The sequence below is a fragment of the Phycomyces blakesleeanus genome, assembly GCF_001638985.1.
Source record: "Phycomyces blakesleeanus NRRL 1555(-) unplaced genomic scaffold PHYBLscaffold_40, whole genome shotgun sequence".
NCBI lineage: Eukaryota > Fungi > Mucoromycota > Mucoromycetes > Mucorales > Phycomycetaceae > Phycomyces > Phycomyces blakesleeanus.
In genome coordinates, this window is record NW_017265170.1 from 359844 (window position 1) to 370815 (window position 10972).

Below are 10972 nucleotides of genomic sequence, written 5' to 3' on the forward strand. Positions count from 1 at the left end.
TCAACATGTGAAGAACTTACAACCATCGTTATTATTATTATTATATGTATTTTAGAAGAACGTATAATATAAATATTTATATAAAAAATATCTTGTACTTGGTTAGTTGAGATCTATAAAAAAAATATTCCCAAAGAGAAAAAAAAAATTATATATGTGTGTGTGTTACGATGTACAGACTGTTTCTTTTTGTTGCTGCTGCTGTTGTATTTGTTGTAGCTGTAAATTATTATTATTATTATTATTTGGTGCGTATAAAATGTTAATATTGTGCTCAAATCTTGATCAAAACACGAGGAAAATTGGAAAATCTTTCTTCACTTTTTATATATATAAATAAATCGATTGACATGTTATTCAAATTGTTTGAAGGGGGGAAGTTTTGTATTGTGTGAGAGAGTGAGGGAATTTATGACGCATGGCTATACACAGAATTTGGGAGAAAACCATAAAGAATATAAAATAATATAAAATATACATAAGCAAAAAATAAAAATAAAAATAAAATTCAAAGAACAAAAGGGGGATAGAGAAGCGGGGTAGCATAAAGAAATGGAAGAAGAAGAAGACCAAAAAAAAAAGGCATGAATAAAAGACACAGACACAGACACAGGTACAAACACAAGCACAGGCACAGGCACAGGCACAGGCACACATAAAAGAGATTGATAGAAAAAATATATATTATAGATTGAGGACTTTGTACAGGTTATATAAAATGGATTTGTGTGTGTGCAGTATGTAGTGTGTATAGTGTGTAGTGTGTGCAGTGTGTAGTGTGTAGTGTGTGTGTGGTGTATATAAGTGTGTGTTTTTTGAATGCTTTAAAAGGTATGGAAAAAGTCTGTCTGGTATACAAGACCATCATTCCGTACCAGCAGCAGCGGTAGTCTTCGGTTGGGACCAATGCTACCGTCTATCACGAGTTCTTCATCTATTGTGGTAGCCAGACTTGTCTCAAGGATGTGAGTGTCCGGCACTACACAGCGAATAGATTCTCTGGACTGATAATCTGTCTTGGCTTCAATGTCACCAAACCACACCTTAAGATCTCTTGTGATATGTTCGCCAGTAAGAGTAAGAAGATCACCTCCATTGCTACTACTGTTTATATTGCTACCATTACAGGAAGTGGTTGATGACATTGTCAAGTTGTTGATGATTGGGAAATGTGCTAGTCCAGATTGCGTGCGTGCGATATCGGGTGTCCAAAATGTGTAAGATGCGCAGTCCGTGCCAACAATAGTCCAGACAGCTGCATCAGACACATCTTCGGTCCAGCAACTGCCGTCCAGAGACAAGTCTTGCGCGGTTGCACTATTACGCCGAGATGGTTCTACAGGTCGTTTTGGGGCTTCAGGTTTGTGGAGTGTACGGGTGCTTGTGGTACGATGCATGCCGACAGCATCGTTTAGACAGGCAAGATAAGAAACCGGCTGGCAGGAATTAGGAAGGTTCCAAGATGAGGTAGACAGCAAAAACGGTTGACTGATGTTGTTGTTACTATTCGTCTCACAATCGGTATTGTCATTATTACTATCACTGCTCTTGGTAGTATTGACCGAATGGGCTGACGGATCCTGAACGATTTGAAAAGCGATCTTGTGTAATTGAGAGACCGGATCACCGAGTACCTCGTCACCGCACTCACCGCCGCCGCCGATGCCGCCGCCACTGCCACTGCCACTGCCATTCCCATTACCATTAGATCTGTCAATTCGACTGCCACCAAGAGCCATCGAGCCTCGATCGACTTTGCGGATCACCATCACTGGACTAACCAGACCAGTTGAGACACACTGGAGTACGACAGGCTGGTTGTAATGAATTGCAATCGGACCTCCCTTTGCCTTGAGAGCAATGGCAGGAGGAGGAGGACTATATTTATTCTTCATAGACTGATTGAGTTGATCTTTGGTGTTGTGGGGTTCGGTTGACTGATGTTGAGTGTCAACAATCCAGACAACAAAGGGATCCCACTGGCCAGTCCGAGCCACAAAGCAAGTTCCGTTTGTGTCTGCGACTGGAAGACCGTTTGTTGGTTGATTGTTGCGGGACACGCCAAGATATTTGGTTGACACTGTCTGGGAACGGATACGATTGAATAGAGAAATCGTTGTACCATGATGAATACAAACTATATAAATTTTTATTTTTATTAATTTATTGCTATGGTGATGATCATTCCATTGTAAATGTTATTTTATTTTAATGATTACTAATTTTAAATTTTAATTTTTTTTTCTTAAAAAAAAAAAAAAAAACTTACGGTCCATGTTCTTTGCACTCTGTCTTTTCTTGGAGGGCTTTGAAATGACCTTGATTCCTTTGGAGGCAAGTGTGCCCAAAATGAGTCCATTGCCAAGCTGTATTTTAACCAGGACCTCGACACGTTTGCGCTTTTCATCTGCATCGTTGATGTGCAGTTGTTTGGATACGCATTTGCCCGAGATTGTCTGGGTTTCACCCAATACACAGGCCGTGGCTGCCATGGACGCCGCGCTATCAAGGAGTGCGCCCTGCTGATTGTGCCACTCGAGTACGCCTGTCTGGCTGGTCGCTTCTCCTGAAATCTGGATTGTGAGCTTTGCTGGAGTCGCCCTCGAAGCTTGTTGCTCGTGAGACCACCAATCTGCGCCTGTCAGAAGGGTAGTGGGAGGAGGGCATAAGAATCTATTATTCATTCATTTATTCATTTATTCAAATAATTAATTAATTAATTAATTAATTAATTGGATTTTAGATACCAATAAAAATATTCAATAGTAAACGAATAAAAGAAGTGTATGATGATTATGATTATGGTTATGATTACGATCATTTGAATTCTTTGTTTGTTTGTTTGTTTGTTTGTGTGTGTAGGTGTAGGTGTACGTGTACGTGTACGCTTGTTTATCAGCAACTGATAACCAAAAAATCAAACTTTCTTTTTTTCTCTTATACACACACACACAAAAACAAAGAATTCAATGCGAATCAAATCAAATCAAATCAAATCAAATGCACGCGATTGTACAGCAAGAAAATAAAAAAATAAAATAAAGGGAAAACTAATAATCTTTACTATCATTTTTTTTCTTAGTTTACCTTTTTTCGGTTCCGTAGCTTTTTTGGGCAACTTTGCTAGTTAGGATCATCACTGTGCGTTCGTTCGTTGGAACGAGGCCTTGATTACGTGAAACGAGATACTGCTGAAGAAGGGGCTTAAATGAGGTCGGGGACTGGGAGAGCTCAGCAGTGCAGCGAATCGGCTCGAACATGGAATTGGCCTGCAGCGGAGTGGGGGGAGAAGGCGATGGAGAAAGAGAAAAGGGCGAGTTTGGTGGTGATGCTAGGGTTGGTGGGACTACAACAGTCCGTCGCGGGCGTTTGATGTTGTTTTCAGTAAAGCTGATGTCAGTAGTAGTTGTAGTTGTAGTTGTAGTTGAGTTGGTGTCATCGGCCAGGATCGAGGGCGAGATTGTCGAGTCTTGGAGTGGCTGAAGTGAAAGAAAGTCGTCTGGAGATAGACAGGAAGGGTCCATAAACGGCAGCATCATGATTTCCTTGGTTGACATCTGGGGAGGGTCGTCCTGGAGTGACTGAAGGAAGGATTGATGGTTTGAGAGCGAGAGTGAAAGCGAGAGTGCTCTTCTTGGGATACCCCTTTCTAATGCTGGCGAATCAAATGTAGGTTGTGGGTTGATCGGTGGTGGGGCCCATGCAGCACCGAGTAGTTGTTGAAAGTCTGCGTCCCACTTGGACATATCAAACTCTTGCTTAAACATGTCCATGGAGTGGAAGTCTAGTTCTCCTACGGCAACTGAGTGGCGTCTAGAGTGGGAGCCTGAGATGTCCTGCTGGGTGAGAGTGAAGTCATGAAAGGTGGCGAGGGGATCTACTGAGATCGGAGCAGGGGGCACAGGAGAACTGGGAGAGGAATAGACATAATCTGACCACTGTGTGTCCTCAAGCTTTCTCTTGCGACAAAATGAATCAAACATGGCATCGTACATGGTCGCCAGCGAGCAGAATATAGAAAAATTATTATTAATAAAAATAAAATAAAATATTTATATATATATATATATAAAAAGAGCCAAAAGAATATAGTAATATTTATATAGAAAACAAACAAAAAAAAGAAGAAGAAGAAGAACAAGAAGAAGAAGAGTTATAACAACCAAAAGGAAAACCGCCAGAATTTAACCATAACGCCTTGTCGCACGGGACTCCCCATATCTACACAACGTTTGTGTCTCAAAGACGAAGTTGCGGCACCTCAAAGACGATGTATTATATATATATAAAAAAAATAATCTACAAATCCAATTTCTTTTTTTTTTTTCACCCCACACTTTACGAGATAACCAATCAAACGTCTTCAAATCAAGTTTCTTTCCATCTCTGTCATTTGCGGGGTGCCTACATTATTCTTCCAAATAAAAAATCCCACATGACAGACGTCTGTACTTCTTTAACCTAGTCCCCCATTTTCCCACCTGATTTCCCGCCTTTCTTGCCATATCATTTTAGCCGAATGGGCGGGTCACACAAAATAGCTCCACATCCATTTCCTCATTCACTTGTCCTCTTTATTTTACTCTTTTTATTTTAAACCATGTATAAAATAATAGAATAACAACAACAAAAAAAAAAGAAAGAAAGAAAGAATACATTTCCTTCAAGCAAACTAAAATAAAACAAAAATAAAAAATAAAATATTTTTTTTGGTCAGTGTCACTCCAAAAATAATAATAACTAAGAACACAAAGTATCCATGTCATCACTGTACTCCATCCTTAATTCCCCCATCTCCACTTACCTGAGAAAGGTAACTCTCGGCCACATTACGAGCACGCGTATTGACGCTCAATTTCATCTCTGAAATTTCCTTGTCAACCTCTTCCATAAAATGCACAATGAAATCAACCAATTTGTGTTTCAACATTTGTTCAGTGTGGCTATTGGTAATCAGGAACGAAATATCATAACCCTACAAGAACAATATCAGCACCAGAACCAGAACCAGAACCAGAACCAGAACCAGAACCAGAACCAGAACCAGAATAGCAATATCAAGTAATAATAATTATTATAATAATAAGGTTAGAATTTCTGTAAATAGTGTATATATATCATTTAACCTAAAATTTATTACCTCTACTGGCTTTCTACGCAAGACCACAAAGCTCTCAGCTCTCAGCATCATGAAGCGTGAGAACTTGTGACACAGGATATGCTCCAGATCATCAGCCTGTTTAATCTTGATGCTAACTCGTACCGAGTTCACAGATGGCTCAATCAAAACCTTTTCATTTTCATTACGACTGATAGCCAAAGGGTTCAACAGTACTTCCTTCGATTTTCTAAACCCCCAAATAATAATAATATAAATATTAGAATAATATATATATATATATATATTAAGCACTACACACATACACTACATATATATGTATGTATAGGTATATACATATATACATTTTACACATTTGCACACACTACGCATATATACACATATATACACATACACACACACACGCATATACATATATACATTTTACACATTTGCACTCTACTCTCTGCACACTCTACACACACTATACACACTATACACACTATACACATTATACACACTATAGATACTATACACACTATAAATACTATAGATACTATACATATATATATATATATATGTGTGTGTAGCGTATAGTCTAACTAGTTAACTTGTACAAAAACAAGATTCGTAACATTTACCCAGATTCAACCTCGGGTGTATTGTGTCTTTCGGCCACCTGCGACGAAAAGTTCTCCAAGCATAGTGCAGCTGTCAGACTGGACCGTACTGCTGTCAGATAAGGACGAAGAGTATTGGACTATGACATTTCAATATCATCTCTTCTAATGCTTTAACCCCGCCTTCATTCATCATCTCGATTCCAGCTCATTCATCCAAAAAAGAAAAAAAAAGAGCCAGCATTTGCAGTTTCCCAACTTACCATCTTATAATACTATAGTTTAGTTTAGCTTATCTTTTTCTCTTTATAAAATATAAACGTATATGTCTATGCTTACTTGTGTATGTTTTTGCTTAAAGAGGCAATTCTTTCTTTTATGTGTAGTGAGGTATATATATGTATATATATATTATATAAATATAAAAGAATATCACAGTCAGACTTTAGAACTAAAGTCTGGCTAACTTTTTGTTCAAGTTGAACCACGTACTTGCAATGGTTCACGACAACGTCATCCATTATGTACTCCGCCATTATTGCTGCCAAATGGAGTTGATTTTTTTTCTTTTTTTTTTCTTTTTTGCTTTCTTATTCTTGTATATCTGTTTCATATTTTTGATCTGTTCACACTACTATTATTGTACCAATGTACTAATGTACCAATGTACTAATAAAAATCATGATCAAGGATTTTAAAGTAAAACAAAAAAGGCCCAAAGTTCCAAGTCATATTATTGGATAAGAGCTTTAAAAAAAGTTGATCTTTCAAAACGAGGATCAAAAAAAAAACTAATAAATTCCGAATGACTGGCTAGTATTTTATATATATATATATTTGCTATTGCCAATTGGATTGAGAATACCATTATGCTTAGTGGGAGAAGACAGTATTATGAGCACTTCAGTTTGATTTTTTTTTTAATCTTTTATGCACTTAAAAAAAAAGAAAACGACATGGTCAGATAGATATTAATTGTAGTGGATAAACCCATTCTGGCTTTTGGTTTTTTTCTTTTTTTTTCTTTAATGTGTCCAGATTAATTAGGGTATATATATATATATATATATATAATGTTTTATTAGCTAGTAGTAGGAGTAGTACTTTGTGCATATGTTGTGTATGTGTTGTATATGTATATGTGCCTGAGTGAATTATTCAATTTGACCTTGGACTACAATGGTGACAATGCTGATTTGAATAACTCGAAAAATACAATACGATACAATACAATACAAGGAGTTGGATTCTTTTGGTATTTCGACCCAAAATGAATGAAAAAAGAATTAAAGTAAATTGAGAATTCCCATTCTTTACAAAATTTGATTAGGTTCATAACCTGAAAATGGGCTTGTTTTTTTTTCTTTTTTTCTTTATTTATTTATTTATTCAAAATGATCTACAGCACCACCACTGATTAATTTTTTTTTCAATATTAGTATTATTACTTAAAAAGGAAACACATATATAATCACCGCACTATATATAGGTGATTATATAAAACAAGAAGAAGAATTAAAGAAGAAGAAGTGAAAATACCGCCATTAATACATACATGCATACATGCATACATACACACATACACACATGCATAGATATATATATATATATGTATTCATCTTGTAGTAAATACGACCAATAATAACAAAGAATTCTATTCCATATTTTTAAGAGCTGAAAACAATAAGCTTTTTATTTGATATTCACGTTGGTTGATAAAGACACACACAGTAATATAGACCTATAGATTTTTAGTCATGGAAATGTACATTTTACATGAATGCTTATAATGTAATAAAGTAGTATCTTTTTATATATGTATATTCATGTACATACATATATTAATAAAGATCAATTGTAATTAAACAAAACAAAACAAAACAAAATACATACATACATACAGAGATCACCCCTTTGCTGGATTTTCTTTTACTTGAGTCCTTATTTGTATTTTGTATCTTGCCATATTTACCAAAAATGAAGCGTTCTTTTATCGACAAAGAATGTAACTAATGGCATCATACAATGCCTATATTTCGCTTCTTATTTTATTTTATATTTTCTCTCCCTACCCATCTCCCTGCCAAACCCCCTCTCTTTACTTGAACAATTGGGTCTTTACTTTCTTCTTCTTCTTCTTTCTTGTCTACAATGTCTATATGTTGACTTTTATACTTTAAATAAATAAATAAATAAATAAGCACATGTCAGAATGCAATTCATACCTAAAGAATGAAGACATCTACCCCCAAAAAAAAACAAACCAAAACAAACCAAAACAGCAACAACAACAACAAACAATTTAGGATAAGAAATTTTTCTATATCGAGATGGCTCTTAAAGAATGAAGACCATTGACGCGTATTCCACAGCTTTGCATAGCATAAGACTTTAACAAAAATGCATACCGAATTTCATTGCAGCATCTTACAAAGACAAAATTTTCTTTTTTGAAATTTATCCAAAAAAGAATCCCAAAATTGTACCACATTAAATCCAAATTTATTTCATTGACCCAAAGTAAAAATAAATAAAACAAAAAACAAAAACATGGATTGCCTTAGCATACCAAGGATTTAATTGAAACAAACCAATGTAGATTCCACAAAAACCAAACAAAAAAAAATAAAACTTGAAAATCATATAAAAAGACGACTTGTCTTCCCACATCCGCCCAAATCACATTCCACATTTTCTATACTACCCTTTTATACTTACCTTTATACCATCCTAATACTAATACCCTAATTATTATACCCTTCCTCCATAAAAAAAAAGTCATTACATTAATATCATGCGTTTCAGTCTCTCTGTCCTGGCAGGTCTTGTCCTGACCAATGCAGTCTTTGCCAAAGGACGTGACGAGTCTTTATACCCTGCCGCAATTCACAATGCCGGCAAACTTTCATCTGTCGAAAATGATCATCAGAGTCTTGATATCAAACTCCAGGAGCCTCACATGGATAAGCGTAGCGTACATGATTTCTTCCAAGACCTACTCGAAATCGAAGCCCAGCAAGCTCCCCCACAAGCCGACAACGGCGCCATTGCTGCCAGTCTTGCTAACCTAGACTCACCCGACGCACCTCCTCCTCCTTCATCACCACCACCACCACAAGCAGTCGATCCTGCCCAGTCAGAAAATTCGGAAAGTTCAAACGCAGACGCCAATCAGTCTAATGCGGAATTCAAACCTCTTGACGCAGCACCACCACCTCCACCCTCAGACGCAACTGATTCCCAAGACCCAAGCCCATCCTCAGCCGACTCTGATTCCAGTCCTCAAGCCAGCGAGGGTGCCAACAAACATGGTCTGGTCGGTAACTTCCTCGGTGGCCTCAAGGGTATGCTTGGAGAAATTAGAAGCAAGCATAACAAGGTTTTACCTGCTCCAATTGAAGAAGTCAAGGATGGAGCAGAAAAGGTCGTGGGTGATATTCCAATCATCGGTGACGCCGCCAGTGCCGCCAAGGGAACTGCCGATGATGTATTCGATAAAGTAACAGGCGGTGCTGAAAACGCTGTCGATGGTGCTCAGAACGTTGCAGACGACGTCAAAGACAAGGCTGAAGATGTGGTTGGCGATATTCCCGTTGTTGGTGACATTGCTGGCAAAGTCAAGGATATCGTAGAAGATGCCATTCCAGGCGACTCAGGCGTCAGCTCTCTGATGGCCAATGTACTGCCTGGCACCCCAAATCTCGGAAGCGTATCATTCACCTTTGGTCCTAATGGCGCCATCAAGCCCGTAGGATCAATTACTTACAACCAGCCCAAGAGCTCTTCGTCCAGCGGTGTTGCTCTTCCAGGTGCATCCAATATCGCATACACCCTTGGACCCGGTGGAGTTGCCATTCCAGGAACAACCTACACCTTCAACGGTGGTTCGAACGGAGCAACCATCCCAGGAGGGTCTTACAGCTTCAACAGTGGTTCAAATGGAGCAACCATTCCGGGAGGATCCTACAGCTTCAACAGTGGTTCAAATGGTGCAACCATTCCAGGAGGGTCTTATAGCTTCAACGGCGGTTCAAATGGTGCAACCATCCCAGGAGGATCTTACAGCTTCAACACTGGCGGTTCAAGCGGATCTTCCGGATCAGGTGGCTCAGGTGGCTCAGGTGGATCAAGTGGATCATACACCTACGGACCTGGTGGAACTCTTATTCCAGGAGGTTCTTACAGCTTCAACAGTGGAACTACCGGTTCTGGTGGATCTGGCGGAACTCTTATTCCCGGAGGTTCTTACAGCTTTAACACCGGTGGCTCCAGCGGATCTAGTGGATCTGGTGGATCCGGCGGAACTCTTATTCCCGGAGGTTCTTACAGCTTCAATGGCGGCTCTGGAGGATCTGGTGGTTTAAATATTCCCGGAGGTTCCTACAGCTTCAACAATGGCGGATCTAGCGGTTCAGGCGGATCTGGAGGATCTGGTGGATCTAGTGGAACTCTTATCCCCGGAGGTTCCTACAGCTTTGGTTCCAACGGCTCTGGAGGATCTGGAGGATCTAGTGGTCTAAATATTCCCGGAGGTTCCTACAGCTTCAACAATGGTGGCTCAAGCGGATCGTCCGGATCAGGTGGTTCCGGTGGATCAGGCGGATCTTTCAACTTTGGCTCTGGAGGATCTGGAGGCTCAGGTGGATCTATGAACTTCGGCTCCGGAGGTTCCGGAGGCTCAAGCGGTTCAAGCGGTTCTGGAGGATCTTCTGGAGGATCTTCTGGAACAAGTACAACTGTTAAAACTGGTTCAAGCGGATCTGGAAGCTCAGGCGGATCAGGCGGCTCGAGCGGTTCCGGAGGATCTTCTGGAGGATCGTCTGAGACAAGTGCAACTATTAAAATTGGCTCAAGCGGATCTGGAAGCTCAAGCGGTTCAGGCGGTTCAGGCGGATCAGGCGGATCAGGCGGATCAGGCGGATCTTCTGGAGGATCGTCTGAGACAAGTGCAACTATTAAAATTGGCTCAAGCGGATCCGGAAGCTCAGGCGGCTCTGGAGGATCCGGTGGCTCTGGAGGATCTTCAGGAACAGGCGCAACTATTCAAATTGATTCAGGTAGCAAAGGTGGATCAAATGGATCAGGTGGATCAGGTGGTTCGAGCGGATCAAGCTCTTCCAGTGGATCAAAATCTTCAGGGGGCTCTAATAATTCAGGTGGCTCGAGCGGTTCCAGTTCATCAAGCTCTTCCAGCTCATCAGGCAGCTCTGGTAACTCTGGCGGATCCAACTTTTCCAGCTCAAAAAGCTCTTCC

The 10972-nt window shown here is 39.5% G+C and overlaps 2 protein-coding genes across 2 annotated transcripts; both read right to left on the reverse strand.

Annotated features, from left to right (window-relative positions):
* Nucleotides 1–658: 658 nt before the first annotated feature.
* On the reverse strand, nt 659–4106 carry PHYBLDRAFT_189464 (p53-like transcription factor). Its single transcript, XM_018439666.1, has 3 exons — nt 3088–4106; nt 2270–2673; nt 659–2137 (listed from the first exon to the last, which is right to left on the reverse strand). Exons 1-3 carry the CDS (start codon nt 3993–3995, stop codon nt 825–827), a joined length of 2625 nt encoding a protein of 874 aa, XP_018284036.1. The 5' UTR covers nt 3996–4106; the 3' UTR covers nt 659–824.
* A 613-nt stretch (nt 4107–4719) lies between these two features.
* Nucleotides 4720–5984, reverse strand: PHYBLDRAFT_73228 (hypothetical protein; the record flags this gene model as incomplete). The annotated part of the gene is made up of 5 exons (XM_018442805.1): nt 4720–4740; nt 4805–4975; nt 5141–5348; nt 5740–5858; nt 5982–5984. The coding sequence occupies 5 exons, from the start codon at nt 5982–5984 to the stop codon at nt 4720–4722; spliced, it is 522 nt and encodes a 173-aa protein (XP_018284037.1).
* Nucleotides 5985–10972: the final 4988 nt, after the last annotated feature.

Coding starts and splice junctions, on each gene's coding strand:
- PHYBLDRAFT_189464 (XM_018439666.1), bottom strand. CDS start 3,995: ATGTACGATGCCATGTTTGATTCATTTTGTCGCAAGAGAAAGCTTGAG. Junction 2,674..3,087: donor AGCTACGGAACCGAAAAAAG/GTAAACTAAGAA, acceptor AATGAATAATAG/ATTCTTATGCCCTCCTCCCA. Junction 2,138..2,269: donor GAGTGCAAAGAACATGGACC/GTAAGTTTTTTT, acceptor AAATTTATATAG/TTTGTATTCATCATGGTACA.